This window comes from Phasianus colchicus, chromosome 7, assembly GCF_987193195.1.
Source record: "Phasianus colchicus chromosome 7, bPhaCol1.hap1.1, whole genome shotgun sequence".
NCBI lineage: Eukaryota > Metazoa > Chordata > Aves > Galliformes > Phasianidae > Phasianus > Phasianus colchicus.
In genome coordinates, this window is record NC_143442.1 from 1,769,147 (window position 1) to 1,786,059 (window position 16,913).

General features: G+C 45.5%; 1 protein-coding gene across 2 annotated transcripts in view; it reads right to left on the reverse strand.

Moving 5' to 3' along the window:
• RIF1 (replication timing regulatory factor 1) overlaps positions 1–16,393 on the reverse strand; it is a 34,675-nt gene extending 18,282 nt beyond the window's left edge. Inside the window, exons 1-15 of one of the 2 annotated variants that reach the window (XM_090143454.1) lie at positions 16,232–16,393; positions 14,640–14,718; positions 13,634–13,730; positions 12,097–12,227; positions 11,617–11,711; positions 6,660–6,849; positions 5,611–5,703; positions 5,379–5,517; positions 3,998–4,149; positions 3,154–3,268; positions 2,142–2,315; positions 1,792–1,902; positions 1,496–1,558; positions 606–706; positions 110–196 (exon numbers count right to left, since the gene is read on the reverse strand). In XM_090143454.1, the coding sequence (XP_089999580.1) occupies positions 110–196; positions 606–706; positions 1,496–1,558; positions 1,792–1,902; positions 2,142–2,315; positions 3,154–3,268; positions 3,998–4,149; positions 5,379–5,517; positions 5,611–5,703; positions 6,660–6,849; positions 11,617–11,711; positions 12,097–12,227; positions 13,634–13,730; positions 14,640–14,718; positions 16,232–16,329 (1,725 nt within the window). In that variant the 5' untranslated portion in view covers positions 16,330–16,393. The remainder of the gene's footprint in view (positions 1–109; positions 197–605; positions 707–1,495; positions 1,559–1,791; positions 1,903–2,141; positions 2,316–3,153; positions 3,269–3,997; positions 4,150–5,378; positions 5,518–5,610; positions 5,704–6,659; positions 6,850–11,616; positions 11,712–12,096; positions 12,228–13,633; positions 13,731–14,639; positions 14,719–16,231) is intronic. The other variant, XM_031590800.2, reaches the window with a different exon arrangement.
• Positions 16,394–16,913: the final 520 nt, after the last annotated feature.

Consider the following 16,913-nt stretch of genomic DNA (forward strand, 5'->3'; position numbering starts at 1 on the left):
GTAATACAAGTAAAAGGTACAGCTCTGATCAAGTACTCTGCACATCTGCAGACACAACATCCTAACACCCTGAACCATAAGGACAGACAAGGAAGGATGCCACACTTACATTTAAAAGATCCATATCAGCAATCTGATAAGCTGGTGATCCCAATACTTTGGGAGGTAATTCCTTCACAGTGATATCAATGAGGGACTAAAGTAAGGAGGGAAAAAGAAGAAAATGTCATTATGTTTTACTATTTTATGCAACATCACAAACTACAAGCCAAATGCTTGTAAGCAACTGCTTCCCTTTAGTAAAAGGACAAAATGCACTGTGAAAGCAGCAGTCATTTAGAACAGAAGGTGCTGCTAAGTCACATACCCACACTCAACATTGCTGTCAAGTCTGGAAGACACTTCTTAAGAAAGAAGCCCTTAAGGAGCACTAGGTCATTAGATCAGAATGGCACGACTTACAGTTCACACCAAACATATTGGTCCTTAAGTGGCCATTCTGATAAATTAATCTCATAAAAGATGCAAAAGACTACCACCAATCAGAACACAGAGAATCAAATAGAAATGAGATTGAAAGAAGTAAAAACACAACCCCAACCTACCAGTATTTTCTGCACAGGAAGAGAATTCGATCTAACAATGTTTTTTAAGGCCTGGAGCAACATAGTCAGCATTTCTGATCCTTGCTTTTCTTTCTTATTACCTGGAATAAAGTGTACTTATAGTTAGAACAGAACAAAGTACTGGCCATCAACCATTATTTAAAGCTTAAATCCAATGTATTGTAGGACCATAAGAAATTCTGTGTGCATTTATAAACATATATCAGACCAACAAATCAGGTACCAAGTCTCTGAAAAGCAGTGTAAGCAAAACATTTCAATTAAATAATCCCTAATTTTTTTTTAAGTAAAATGGAAACACATTCCTGCTATTAACATTCAACTTTGACAAGTTAAAAAAGCAGCTATGTATGAGAAATTCTGGAGGCATCCAAGCAACACACATCATTTCTGAATGCTGTAATCATAAACAATATGAAATACTCCATTATCAAGACACTTTAAACAAGAACTTGTATTTATGTATCTGTAAAGAGATTATGAGATAATGATTTGCTACAAAATAGAAAATGATTAGTGGAAAAAAGAGGTAGACATTCACCTAACAAGTAATTTACATTACTGTGAGCAATACACCAAATACTGAGGAGTGTTCTTAATACTGAAGTCCTGGTGCAGAATCATTTTTGGAAATGGAAACTGTTTTTTGTCAATAAAAGAAGTTCAAATGCTTCTGTCTTCATGCTAATGGAACACAGCTGCAGCCATGTGCCACCGTGCCTCCCTGACAAGCCTCCATGGATCAAACTGGTATCATTTTGGATTTGGGCACACAGATGAAAGAGATCAGTTGCAAAAACAACTGCTGCTGATGCCTAAAAGCTGCTTTATTTCTTAAGGCCAGCAGTAACATAAAGCACACTTCTTACCTGATTCAATAGCTGTTTTCACATGCCCATTTATGTCCTTCCAGATATTATTCAGCACAGATTCTATAAGATAATGATATTTCTATTAACTTTGCAATAAAAACATTAAGGAAAATTTAAATACACACTGAGTTAAACCACTGATGTGAGAAGGAACTGAAATAAGCTTCAGAACCAAGTTCAACTTAAGTAACATCAGCAGTGGAATATTACAGAAAGCAAACATTTCTTCCTTATGTTTTCCTCCCCAGCTTCATTTGCAGAAAGGCAATAAAATTTCACCACTAAATTCTTACCAGGAACTTCTTTTCCAACTGCAATAAATCCATCCTGAACTGCATTTATAAATGTGCTGGCATGCTTACAAAAAAAGGATGGGCTACCGATCAGGGGGTGCTGGAGAGGCTCTAGGAGGAGAACAAAGACAGGTCTGTAAATCTGTTATTTCACAGCCTATCTTAGATAAGCCTTAAAAAGAAAGCAGCAGCATGCACACTTAAGCTTTTTACACAATTAAAAACAACTTCCAGTATGCAAGATGACAACAAACACTTATAAATAAAGTGTTTTATGGATGTCTTTTTAAATCCAAAGTGATTCATTTCACATTATGCAAAAGTACATTGAAAAAATGTAACTCATGTACCTAAACTAAGCACAAGTTTGTTTTGCTTTGCAAAATCCAAAACTTCTGGTCCCATCAAGAAGTGAAGCAGCATTTCAATTCCCAGAAGCTGAATGGAAGGAATTGCCACCAGTCCTGCAGTACTGGAATTCAAGTTCATCCTTGGTGTGGCTGGACTTGCAAATGGATAAGGACCTAAGGAGGGGGAAATTAAGAATAAAAATGTTGCCTTGTATTTCATCTCTAGTAAGTGAGAGGAAAAATCCAGTAGACCAAAATTCCACACTAGTAACATGGGTAAGTCATACAATAGGGTTGGCTGGAGGGACCTCTAGCAGTCTGACTTGAAGTAGGCACTTCTATTCAAAGTAGCATTTAACATCACAGTAATAACCACGGGTTTTCAAAGTACGTGCCTTCCAAAAGCTGCATCAAAGCCAAAGACATCAGACTTGGTTTTGGCAACAGAAGTTGCCAGGGAAGCTGTGGCTACAGAGCACATCAGAAACACTACACTACATACACACACCTGAAACACCCACACAATGAATTTGAGGCTTCTAATTATGGCAGTCTAGAATTACATAAGATGAATGCTAGGATTTCCATGCAGAGGAGGGGCACACACTTCATGTAAAGTTCAGTTAATACGATTTTACACATACTTACAGTAAGAAAGTTATTGATATATTCATGACCACTGCACTACTATTCAAAAATAGTACTGAAAATGTCCCAGAACTGAGACTGGGACAGAAAGGGAGCACTTATCCATACAAAAAGCAAGGTTTCAACTCAAAGCTCCTTTGTAAAAGTGAGTGCAAACTGAGGACATGCAGTTTGATAAGCATGATTTTGTAAACATGGGATGCTGCCTGCAACAGCCTCAATTTTAACCAGTGTAAATCACCACCTCTGGAGTTGTCTGCATGGTCTCAGTAACAAATCAAATGAAAAAACACAAACAGGTTACACAAAACACCTCTAGCTCCTACATTTAGGATACAGGTGGAACAGACTTGTCTTTCCATACCTGGTTTCTGTGGAGTATTTGTTGAATTAGGATTGGATGGCACACGTGAGGGAGTTCCTTGCAGTGCAGCAGAAGAATCTACACTTAGAGTGCTCTGGATTAATGGTATGCAGACCTGCAAAGATACCAAATCCCAATGAAAATGAGTATGACAAGTCATAAGCCAAAAAGAACCCACGTACTGTGATTGCTAGACTGTACTGCTGCTCACAGCATCAGTTTTCAGTGTGCTTATGCTGGTATTTCTAAGACATGTAAACTGATACACAAATGGATAGAGAAAACAAAAACTCATGCTAGAAACAATCCATCTGTACTTTATGTAAAAGGGTAGGTAATTTGTTATTTACTCTCATCCTGGATTTGGTAAAACTCAGAATCCTGGTAGAAACATTTTCTTCATTATAATGTGAGTGGTAGTGAAACTGGGTCATTTTCCTATGATCTCTCAATATTATGTCATCTTTTGAATATGTGCTTCCTATGGTGGACTCTCTATGAGCACAGTGAAAGGACAACACAGCCCCCCCATATAACCTGCCCACGTTTGTTACTGCTGAGCACCAAGTGCAGACTTCCACTAAGATGCCCTTATCCATGCAAATCCATTATCAAGATCTTTTAGAACTGAAAAGACAATTGTAAGCATATATAATATGCTATATGTGTGTATAGCATACACCTACAAGGTAGCCTTGGTTCCTTAAGATAGTTTTATTGTAACAATAAATTAGAGAAGGGAAAAGCAAGTACAGAAAAAGCTATGGTAACAAGGAGCAGACTTGGCATAGTCACTTAATTAATGATGAGTGTGCAAAACTATGACAATTTTCAGCTTTATTACCTGTTCAAAGTTAGCAGGCAGCTGAGGTCCCAGCCTCATGAGTAGATACCACCAGACCTCCAGCTTTGTCAGTGCCAAAGCCTCTGTTCTCACATGGATTGAGCTCAGTGGCTGCATCAGCAATTTCAGCCTTTTAGCACTGCACAAAATATCTTGAAGGAGGGAAAAAAAAGGTATTTTAAGCAATGTAATTAAATGATTAAATTGCAAAACAACCAAAATGAAACTTTTAAGTTCACGTTCCTTCTTAACCTTTTAGCTCAAAATATAAAAATGCTTCTCAGAATTAAAATCCTTTATGACCACATTGATCTTTCAGATCATTTTACTGCTCTGAGTGTTGTCTGGAATGACCCTGAAAGTAGAAGGCATCTTCTTCCAGTCTGAAATCTACTGAATACCAATTTAAGCAGAAGGAAGTTCACTTTTGCTTGTGATGTTAAAGAGTAATATCTATCACTGTAGAAGACATACACAGGCTCAGAATGCTTGGTTTTAACTGCAGAATGGGTATGGCATACTGAGGCCACAAGTGATCTAGAACTGAGGCAGAAATGTCCAAGCATGCTAGGCTATACATTTGCTCAAGCTTGCTAAGTAAGCACTCAGAAAAATGCTTACAGCTCTGTAGTATCACAAGCTGTCTACCTGCAACTTCCACCAAACTGCTGACAGACTGCTTTTACAGCATGCAATCCTTATGAGCCATGGTGAAACACTCCACATAACAACAGTATTGCTATATGGATGTTATCTTCTGTTAGAACCACATCTTTGTTAGTTCATCTATGGAAACACTGACCAGATGGAAAACAAATCAGTACAACTTCAATTTGTCTAAACAAAGAACTGTTAGCACTTAGCTGCTTCTTCAGAAAAGAAAGTACAATTAAAGTAAATATTTGGGGTGTTGTGATACATGCTGGACTTTTTTTAGGTCTCAGTCACACCTTCTCAATAGATTTCAAAAGGTATTTTTTTCTTCACATCTTCAGAATACTGAACTGCTCTCCCCAGTTAATCCATGTAGGACAAGATCAGATCTGCATGGTTTTTGTCTCCAAAAACTGTTCACAGATCACTGCTGACAGTGAAACACTACCATAGAATCATAGAATGGTCCAGGTTGAAAAGGAGCACAATGCTCATCCAGTTCCAACCCCCTGCTGTGTGCAGGTCGCCAACCAGCAGCCCAGGCTGCCCAGAGCCACATCCAGCCTGGCCTTGGATGCCTGCAGGGATGGGGCATCCACAGCCTCCTTGGGCAACCTGTTCCAGTGCCTCACCACCCTCTGAGGAAAATATATACTCTTTCAGTTACAGTTACATACAGTGACTACTCAAAACAATTCAGGTTAACTTTTTTTTTTTTTAAACCTACCTGGATTTAGAGCAAAATTATCTATTAGACTCTTCCATGCAATGAAAGCTATTTTCTTGACCACTGGTGAGCCACTACGGAATCCAAGTTCCTCCAGCTGCAGCAAAGAATTAATGAAACTGCCACTACGATGCAGAGTCTGAAAACAGAGAAGTTCACCAAGTTAAAATTATGCTGTCAAGAACACAGTCAGAACTCCTTAGAGAAGCAGAGTCACTGCTTTTCTGCTTACCTTCCCAAGTAACTTGACAAACAGCGGCCACAGCTTTAATACGTATGTCTCATTTTTTGTAGAAAATAATTTCTGAAGTTCTGCAATTAATTTCTGTAGATAGAAAGAAAAAATTATAAAAGGAATACATTCAAATCATTTTAAAAGCTACATCCTCAAAGCAGTGACACCTGCAAAGACACAACCAACCTGTTATTTCTAGGTCAGAAAGGTATCAGTTTTTACCACACAGCATTTGCTGTTGAGTCAGTCAAACACTGCTGCCACATGTTTACCTTCTTCCTTAAAAGGAAGAGCTCACTGCAATTACTGATCCTTAATTACTTGTAGCCTCTCTAACTTGTTTAGCTTGAAGTAGGGAACATGAAATCGCAGTTCATCACTTACAACCATAAGGAAGAAACCAGATCATGCAATCATCACAGAATTGCAGAATGGTTGGGTTGGAAGGGACCTCAAGGATCATGAATCTCCAACCCCCTGCCACACGCAGGGCCACCAACCTCCCCATTTAATACTAGAGCAGGCTGCCCAGGGCCCCATCCAATCTGGCCTTGAACACCTCCAGGGATGGGGCATCTACAACCTCTCTGGGCAGCTGTTCCAGCACCTCACCACTCTCTCTGTAAAGAACTTCCCCCTGACATCCAACCTAAATCTTCCCTTTTTAACTTCAAACCATTTCCACTCGTCCTGATGTTATCTACCCTTGTAAAGAGGTGACTCCCCTCCTGTTTATAGGCTCCCTTTAGGTATTGGAAGGCTTCAAAGAGGTAAGTAAATTCTCTTTAAGAAACAACTGAAGTATAATGATACTATTCAAGAGCTAATGCTGCCCAGACAGGTGTTTATTTTCTCACCAATAACTGTCAGAAATAGTTTTCAGTGGTCGTATTCTTACCTTGTTATTTTTCTGTCAGAACTGTTGTCATCATGAAGTTGCTGCCAACACACATTGGCAGCAAAAAACGACTCTCCAGACAAGACATACCCTCAACCCCTGAACACTACTGCTTTTTCAATACAAAAGGCACAGCACTTCCACCTACCGTGGTCATCAGATGCTCAGTTACAGCTGCCACCTCCTGCTGTTTCTGGAGCAGCAGTGGCATGCCTATCTCCAGTGCAGTGGCACCTCGTAACTGCACTTTGTGAGCTGAATGGACGACCAGAGGGATGATCAGCTTTGCCCACCTCACAGCCTCTTCTCCCATCTGGGCTGGAGCTTGCTCCATTAAGCTGAAATCAGAAAGCAAACAGACATATTGTTCACATACCCAAAAGTAGTCTTAGTATAACCAATTAATGTTCTAGTTCAACTTCTGATGTACAGGAAGACATCCTAAATAATTTTAGAACATCAGACTTCAACCTAAAACTGCAGTACTGAGGTGTATTTCCACCTCCCCTGAAGGAGAACTGACATTACAGCTGTCCTTCGTGTTCTACCATTACTTTTTGGGCATCTGAGCTGAAAGGAAAGCCAACACAAAATATGTAAAAAACAAAAGAAAGCATCATTAAGTGTAGTGCTGCACCACTATGTGTGGTGTTCTCCACAAACAACTGTAATACATCTCAAATTTGCAAGAGAGTGAAGTGCACAGTTATAGAAATGCAGATAGCTGAAAAAGGACAACAGAACCAGGTGATAATCCAACTTCTGTGCTAGAGAAAACTGATGTATTAAGTATAAAATAAGCAAATAGTTACTCCAACTGTTTTGCTTTAAAATGTAATTGCAGTTCAAGTCAGATGCAGAAAGTTAATTTATCCCCTCACAGAAACATAATCTGAACATACTCACTAGTAAAGAAACTAAATGAAGGCAAAATGTAACTATTCTAGCACTGCTGACCAAAACAATGCACTCAGTGGAAAATCCTGCTTTGGAACTAACCAGTGCTCTCATGTTTTTAAGCAACAAGGAAGGACATTTTTAAACACAAACCCATTCAGTAGCCAAGAACTTCCCAACCACATGGGAACTGTAAGAACATAATGTGAGAAGGGCACAACAGGCTCTAGAAATGATTCTCAAGAAGCCATTAAAAATAAAAGCAGTGAAAGTTTATCTGAATATTGGCTTCTGTGTCAAAATCAGCTGTCACATTAACATAAGCAGAGTATTTTGCAAATGAAGCAGTTCACAGAATCACAGAATCACAGAATCGTAGGGGTTGGAAGGGACCTCCAGAGATCATCGAGTCCAACCCCCCTGCCAAAGCAGGATCCCTACACCAGGTCGCACAGGTAGGCGTCCAGGCGGGTCTTGAATATCTCCAGAGAAGGAGACTCCACAACCTCCCTGGGCAGCCTGTTCCAGTGCTCCGTCACCCTCACCGTAAAGAAGTTCTTGCGCACATTGGTGCGGAACTTCCTATGCTCCAGCTTCTGGCCATTTCCCCTTGTCCTGTCTCCGCACACTGCTGAAAAGAGTCTGGCCTCGCCACTTTGCCCCCCACACCTTAGATATTTATAGACCTGGATCAGGTCCCCTCTCAGTCTTCTCTTCTCAAGGCTAAACAGACCCAGCTCACTTAGCCTTTCCTCATAGGGGAGATGCTCCAGGCCCTTCACCATCTTTGTGGCTCTCCGCTGGACTCTTTCCAAGAGATCCCTGTCTTTTTTGTACTGGGGAGCCCAGAACTGGACACAGTACTCCAGATGAGGCCTTACCAGGGCAGAGTAGAGGGGGAGGATCACCTCCCTCGACCTGCTGGCCATGCTCCTTTTAATGCACCCCAGAATGCCATTGGCCTTTTTGGCCACAAGGGCACACTGCTGGCTCATGGCCAACCTGTCGTCCACCAGGACACCCAGGTCCCTCTCTGCAGAGCTCCTCTCCAGCAGGTCATCCCCCAACCTGTACCGGTGCATGGAATTATTCCTCCCTAGGTGCAAGACTCTACACTTGCTTTTGTTAAACTTCATCTGGTTCCTTACTGCCCAGCTCTCCAGCCTGTCCAGGTCTCGCTGAATGGCAGCACAGCCTTCGGGCGTGTCAGCCAATCCTCCCAACTTCGTATCATCAGCGAACTTGCTGAGGGTGGCCACTACCCCCTCATCAAGGTCATTGATGAAGATGTTGAACAGGACCGGTCCCAGCACCGACCCCTGGGGAACACCGCTGGTTACAGGTCTCCAACCAGACTCTGCACCGCCAATGACAACCCTCTGTGCTCTGCCAGTCAGCCAGTTCTCAACCCACCTCACTGTCCACTCATCTATCCCGCACTTCCTCAGCTTCGTTATAAGGATGTCGTGGGAGACAGTGTCAAATGCCTTGCTGAAATCAAGGTAGACTACATCCACTGCTCTCCCCCCATCCACCCAGCCAGTGACAACATCATAGAAGGCTACCAGGTTGGTCAAGCACGACCTCCCCCTGGTGAACCCGTGCTGACTACTCCTGATAACCTCCTTTTCTTCCAGTTGTCTGGAGATGGCATCCAGCACAATCTGTTCCATCACCTTTCCAGGGACAGAGGTGAGGCTGACTGGCCTGTAATTACCTGGATCTTCCTTCTTGCCCTTTTTGAAGACTGGAGTGACATTGGCTATCCTCCAGTCTTCAGGCACCTCCCCCATTCTCCAAGACCTCTCAAAGATGATAGAGAGCGGTTCAGCAATCACCTCTGCCAGCTCCCTCAGCACCCGTGGATGCACCCCATCGGGTCCCATGGATTTATGAACATTGGTGTTGCCTAGGCGCTCTCGGACCGCCTCTTCCCTGACTAAAGGGAAGTCTTCCATTCCCCAGACCTTCTCACTAACCACCAGGGCCTGGGATTCCCGAGGGGGAGCTTTTTCACTGAAGACAGAAGCAAAGAAGGCGTTCAGTATCTCCGCCTTCTCAGCATCCCCCGTTACCAGAACACCCCCCTCACTTAGTAGGGGACCTACATTCTCCCTAGTCTTCCTTTTACTGTTAACATACTTAAAAAAACCTTTTTTATTATCCTTTACCACCTTTGCTAGATTCAATTCCAGGTGGGCTTTAGCCTTCCTCGTCGCATCCCTGCAGGCCCTGACAACATTTCTATATTCTTCCCGAGTGGTCAGACCCTTTTTCCACATTTCATGGACCTTCTTTTTCCCTTTGAGTTTGTGCATGAGCTCCTTGCTCATCCACACAGGTCTCCTGCCACCCTTTCCTGATTTCTTGCTCACAGGGACGCACCGATCCTGGGCTTGGAAGAAGAGCTGTTTAAATGCCAACCAGCTCTCACAGGCCCCCTTACCTTCTAACACCCTAGCCCACGGGATAGCTCCAAGTAGGTCCCGGAAGAGATCAAAGTTGGCTCTCCTAAAGTCCAGGGTAGCAATCCTACTTTTTGCTTTGCACCTTCCACTCAAGATCTTGAACTCCACCATCTCGTGGTCACTACAACCCAAGCTACCCCCAACTTTTACTTCCTTAACAAACCCGTCCTTATTTGTGAGAATAAGGTCCAGTAACACCCCTCCCCTCGTTGGTTCCTCCACCATCTGCATCAGAAAGTTGTCTTCGACACATTGCAGGAACCGTCTGGACCGCGCGTGCCTGGCCACGTTGCTTTTCCAGCAAATATCTGGATAATTGAAGTCCCCCATAAGCACTAGTGCCTGGGATTGTGACGCTACTTTCAGTTGCTTGTGGAAGGCCTCGTCAACCTCCTCTTCCTGATCAGGGGGCCTGTAGTACACACCCACAACGGTGTCACCCATACCAGCCTGCCCCTTGATTCTCACCCACAAGCTCTCCACTGCTACATCACCCTCCCCCAGGTGGAGTTCAATACATTCTAGCTGCTCTCTCACATAAAGAGCAACTCCACCACCCCGCCTCACCAGCCGATCTTTCCTAAAAAGCACATAGCCCTCCATGACAACATTCCAGTCATGCGAGCTGTCCCACCACGTCTCCGTGATCGCAATGAGATCATGGCCTTGCGACCGCACACAGATCTCCAACTCTTCCTGTTTATTTCCCATGCTGCGCGCATTAGTGTATAGACACTTTAGGGAAGCAGCACCCCCCTGCCTCTCTCCATCCCTTTGAACTCCACCCTTTTCACCCATCGAACTCCATTTTGAGCCACGAACTACCCGCTCAATCCCAGTGGCCCTCATTCTGTCCCCTTCCCCCTTCATACCTAGTTTAAACACCTTTCAATGAGCCCTGCCAGTTCCTGGGCTAGGATCCTCTTACCCCTTGGAGACAGGCTACTTCCATCTGCAGCCATCATGCCAGGCGCAGAGTAAATTGCCCCGTGGTCAAAAAAACCGAAGTTCCTGTGCTTGCACCAACTTCTTAGCCATTTATTTATGAGGCGGGTTTTTTGGATGCTCTCTGTATCCTTCCCTGCCACTGAAGGTAGGGAAGAAAAAACCACCTGCACACCCGTTCCTTCAACTACCCGCCCCAGTCCTCTGAAGTCTTCCTTGATAGACCTCAGGCTTCTCTCAGCGACTTCATCGCTGCCAGCCTGAACTATCAATAATGGGTAATAATCAGAAGGGCCAATCAGACCAGGAAGTTTCCTAGCAATGTCCCTGACCCTTGCCCCAGGGAGGCAGCACACCTCCCTACGGGTAGGGTCAGGACTACTGGGAAAGAAACAGAAATGGTAGTTTGCACAGTTTCACTGCTCTACTGGTTGTAGATAGGACAAGGGGGAATGGTTTTAAATTGAGACAGGGGAGGTTTAGGTTAGATATTTGGAAGAAGTTTTTCACCCAGAGGGTGGTGAGGCACTGGAACAGGTTGCCCAAGGAGGCTGTGGATGCCCCATCCCTGCAGGCATTCAAGGCCAGGCTGGATGTGGCTCTGGGCAGCCTGGGTTGGTGACCCTGTACATAGCAGGGGGTTGGAACTGGATGAGTACTGTGGGCCTTTGCAACCCAGGCCATTCTATGATTCTATAAGTTGTGGACACTGAACATTCAGAACCACCAAGATCTGGTTTCAATAGTTTCCCAAATACCAACATGGTTAGCCATTCAGCACTGCCCCACACGTACCGTATAACAACATTCAGTGCTTCATACTCCACAATCATAGACTGTACATCTCCTTTAGTAAGTATGGTTTCCAGGGTAGAAATAAGACTGGACACCTGAGGAAACACAAGAGACCTCGGTATGTAAATACAGATACTTAATGAGCAGCTGGAATCACACAACTCCATTTCCCATTCTAGAGCTCTGTGTCTGGATTACAACAGCTCTGGTTGTAAGATCAGAGCTCCAACCATGCAGGAGTGTTTATAACGTTTCTCTCCCATGCTGCTTTGCTGGTATCTCACAGAACCACCAACACTGCAGCCTCACCCTCAAAAGCAGCAAGTTTTCAGCTCTTTTTCCTCCATCAGAAAACCCTTACAATTCTTCCAAGACCTTAAGGCTCGCATTTCCCATCATATTCAAAAACTACCAAGTGTACAAGAGATTGCCAGTGTCCTCTCCCTCAAAATGGGGCTACAAAACCATTAAGAGACATACCTCCTTTTTAATAATTTCAGAAGGAAACGTCTGCTTAGAGATCACCCAAAGTGCTCGAGTGCGAGTGTTTTTGTCTGAAGTCTTCACAGCAATGCTGTTCAACGTGGAAAGCAAATCTTCTACTTCAGATGCTGAAAGCAGAATGCAGCACTCATTGCTTATGTACTTCTACTTCTTGGCAAGCTTCAGGTCACTTTGCTCATTTAACATTACTAGAATAAGTACATCTATTCAGCCAGTCTGAGTGTGATTTAATGCTCTAAACGTTGCTTTCCAGTAATTTTTGGAGTTTCTCTCAAAATAACTTGATAGAAAAGCTCAGAATAGTAGTATTTATATTTATCACTATAATGTGCTCTAAATGTTTTATCCTAAGAAATCAAAAAACCATGAATCTAGAAGATGAATCCACCTAAAAAGATCTAGAACTGAAGATTCAATACTAAGTTATTCAGAACTTCTGGGATTTCAAGCAAATACTTCAATTCTTTGTCAACTCTGCTGCTGCACTGGGGTATTAAAAAAGCCATTAATGTCTACAAAAGGCTTCACTGGAGTCACTGTCCCTGGAGGGGCTCAAGAAACATCTGGATGTTGCACTGAGGGATGTGGTTAAGTGGGGAAATACTGGTGGTAGGTGGACTTGATGATCTTGGAGGTCTTAGTGATTCTATGAAATTTAGAGCTGAGCTAACAGAGCTGATAATACAAGAGTAACACCAACACAGAACTTAGGTGCAACTAGGAAGACAGATGAAAAACATGCATTTCTTTGAAATTCATCATTAATGAAGCCTAAATTCTTACCAAGTTGGCCCTCCTGGCTAAGTGCCCTCAAATTTGAGAAACATGAAGTCACACAGTCAGAGCACATACACTTTTCATCCTACTTCTCTGACTCTCCACCTATTTTCAGGACCTAAAGCTCTCCAGCAAATTTGACTGCAGTTTACCAACTAGTTTTAAAAATATATATATATACACACACACACACACATATATACAGGGGAAAGTAAAGGGACAACACCGAAAATGTGCTCTGATCATCCACTGGATTCCATTCTGTCCTCACCTTCCACCACAACACAACCTGCCCATCTTCTGCATACCAAAGCTCAGCTGACACCAGGCTGCTCCTCATCACATTTTTGGAACTGCCCAAGGAGGTTGTGGATGCCCCACATCCACACTCAAGGCCAGGCTGGATGTGGCTCTAGGCAGCCTGATCTGCTGGTTGGTGACCCTGCACATAGCAGGGGGGTTGAAATGAGATGAACACTGTGGTCCTTTTCAACCCAGGCCATTCTGTGATTTTATGAACTGCATACAGCCAAGTGAAAGCTGTAACAGGTAATCCCCAAAGCCCATCTTGCACAAGAAAGAATTAGCAACCCTCTCATACTGCTCACCAACTAATGTATCACTGGGGAACTGTAAACTCTGCCAAACTTAAAGCATTTGCTAACAAAGAAATAAAGAAAGGAGTATGGCAAAGATACACCTTACATCAGCAATCACACTGAAGTTCATTGCTTACCAGATAATTCAGAGGTGATCTTCGAATTAAAAACACAGAACCCCAAGGCCTGTAATGCTGCGTTACTCAGCTCTGAATTTTCACTAGTAATATGTGCCTGGAAAAACAAGAAAAGGTTATTTTTAATATATCTGTGTGTGTCCTAACTCACAAAACTAGACGTAAAGCATCAGCTGTCTCAATACCAACAGTTGTGCTGAATGAAGAGAGCTGTCAAAAGGTAAATGCCTGATGGAAAACTTTTCTGTTTACACACTTCACTAGATCATTAAAACAATCTGAGGTTCAGAAGATGTTTCTGCTCTCTGCAATTTAGGCATCCTTACTAAGCATGCATTGGCATCACAAGTTCTGTACTTCTTTGCTTGTTCACATATTGCCACCTGACTGCCTTAAAACATCTGAAAGGTGGGGGAAAAAAAAGGTGACCACAGTCCTTACACTAATCTACCAAAAAAAATAAAATAAAACAACATTTAGCACAAATTCTGGAATCTTGAAGCTTTTCTAAAGGCAGACAGAACACACAGTATTTCTTCTACAAGATGTTATTTGGCTGCATAGCACGTATCTGCAGTCATCCAAGTCCCTTATTGAGTTTTTCAGTACAAATTCCTAACAAGGTGGAAAAGTTTTGCTCACAAGCCCTTAATGCTGCCATTAGCCTGAACTCTTCATCACACAGACTCACATTTGACTCTTAGCCATTAACCCCAACCATCACTAAAACCTGTAACCCCCAAAGCTCATCTTGTTCACATTCTGCCACTGGACCGCCTTAAAACGTCTGAAATGTGGAGGAAAAAAAGGTGACCACAGTCCTTACACTAATCTACCAAAAAGAATAAAAAAAAAAGACCTGTAACAGGTAAACCCCAAAGCTTTGGGGAATTAGCAACAAGAAATTAGCAACCTCTCATACAACTCACCATAGGGACAAAACTAATGTATCACTTGGATTTGTTCTCTGAAGTAAACTTTGGAAAATCTAACAGAAAAGACATACCTTAAATATTCTGCAAAGCTGAGGAAAGTGTTTTCTGACTCCTGCAACGAATTCTTTGCCTTCCTCACCAGACAGGCGGCTTTAGGGGAAGAGGGGGAAAACAAGCAACACTTTTATGTTACACACATTACAAACAACACAACTTTAAACTTCCGACGCCCAACTCGTTGGCTGGCCTGTGAGCAGTAATTACAGAGCTCCTTCTTCCCATAGGAAGCTCAAACACAGGAAGGTGAGTGGCACTGAGAGGCCGCACCAACACTGTGAGCACCAACTGGGGCACAAAGTGAGGAAGAGGGAAGGTGTGAGGAGGAAACCCTTCACCTACAGGGGCTGCGGCCCCGGCCGTGTCCAGAGCTTCAGGTGCCCATTGCTGGAGGTGTCTGAGGCCGTGGATGGGGGCTGTAGGAAGGAAGGTAGGGACATTCAGAGGGACCTCAACAGGCTTGAAAGATGGGCCCGGGTGAACCTGATGAGGTTCAACACAGCAAAGTGCAGAGTTTTGCAGTTGGGCCGGAGGAATCCCAGGCATCCCTACAGACTGGGAGGAGCGGTCCTTGAGAGCAGCCCTGTGGAGAAGGACCTGGGGGTCCTGATGGATGAAAAACTGAACATGAGCCAGCAGTGTGCCCTTGCGGCTCGGAAGGCAAATGGGATCCTGGGCTCCATCAGAAGAGGGGTGGCCAGCAGGGACAGGGAGGTGATTGTTCTCCTCTACTCTGCTCTTGTGAGGCCCCATCTGGAATACTGCGTCCAGGTCTGGAGCCCCCAGTACAAAAAAGACAGGGAGCTGTTGGAGAGGGTCCAGAGGAGGGCCACAAAGATGATCAGGGGACTGGAGCACCTCCCCTATGAGGACAGACTGAGGGAGCTGGGCTTGTTCAGCCTGGAGAAAAGAAGGCTGCGGGGTGACCTCATTGCAGCCTTCAGTACCTAAAGGGAGCCTACAAACAGGAGGGGAATCAACTCTTTGAAACGGTAGATAACAGCAGGACGAGGGGAAATGGTTTTAAGTTCAGGGAGGGAAGATTTAGGTTGGACGTCAGGGGGAAGTTGTTTGCTGTGAGAGTGGTGAGGTGCTGGAACAGCTGCCCAGAGAGGCTGTGGATGCCCCGTCCATCCCTGGAAGTGTTCAAGGCCAGGTTGGATGGGGCCCTGGGCAGCCTGGGCTGCTGTGAAATGTGGCGGTTGGTGGCCCTGCGTGTGGCGGGGGGTTGGAGCTTCGTGATCCTTGAGGTCCCTTCCAACCCAACCATTCTGTGAATCTGTAAGATCCCTTCCAGCCGGGTTTCTGCGATGCTAAGCACAGCCACGCGAGGATGCAGCCCGACGGAACCCGCACGCGATGCCCAGCCCCAGGCGGCTCCCTGCCGGCTCCGGGTAGCCAGGCGCAGCACGAGGGCCCTCACCTCCGCGCCCCATCTCTAAAAGCGGAGGGACCGCAGCTCAGAGGGTTGAGCCTCGGCCACCGCCCGGCTGGAACGCCGCTCCCCGCCCTCCCGGAGGACCCCCATCCCCGCGTCCCTCCCGGCCCCGCGCCTCCCCCGCTCAGCCGGGCCGCCCCCCTCAGGCCGCGTGCGGCCCGCGCTCACTTGACGAGAGAGAGATGCGCGTCCGCGAGGTCCCCCGCGGGGGCGGCGGGGTCCTGCAGCGTCTCGAGCAGCGGCCGCAGCCCGGCGGCGGCGCTCATGGTGCCGCTCACGGTGCCGCAGGGCGGGGGCCGGGCCTGCAGCCCGCTCCGCGCGCCCCGCGCCGTCTCTCGGGCCAAGATGGCGGCGCGCGCGGAACGGGCAGCGCGAGCGCGCGGGCTGAGCGCTCTCAGCCAATGGGAGCGCGGGGAAGGCGGGGCGGAAGGCCGAGCCGGGAGCGGCGAGCGGCGCTGCGCGCTTTTCTCCGCGCGCTTTCTCCGCGTGGAGAGACTGAACGCTTCCCGCGCCTTTCGGGGCCCGCCTCCTGCCGCGCTGATTGGTGGAGGCGTCGGCCGTGGGCGGGGCCAGGCGCGGGGCGGGCCGTGCCGCTATGGCCGTGCCGGCGGCTGCGAGCTGCTCGTTTCTGACTGAAAATAAACGCTGTTTTTTCATCTCCGCAGAACCCCCCCGCGTCTATCCGCAATTCCTTGCTGCTTGAATCCCGGGGGCTGCGCGCTGTCACTTCGTCACGCCCTGCTCTCATTGCCCTGGGCGCAGAATCGCCAGGGTTGGAAGGGACCTGAAGGACCATGAAGCTCCAACCCCCTGCCACGTGCAGGGCCACCAACCTGCTCATTTAATGCTA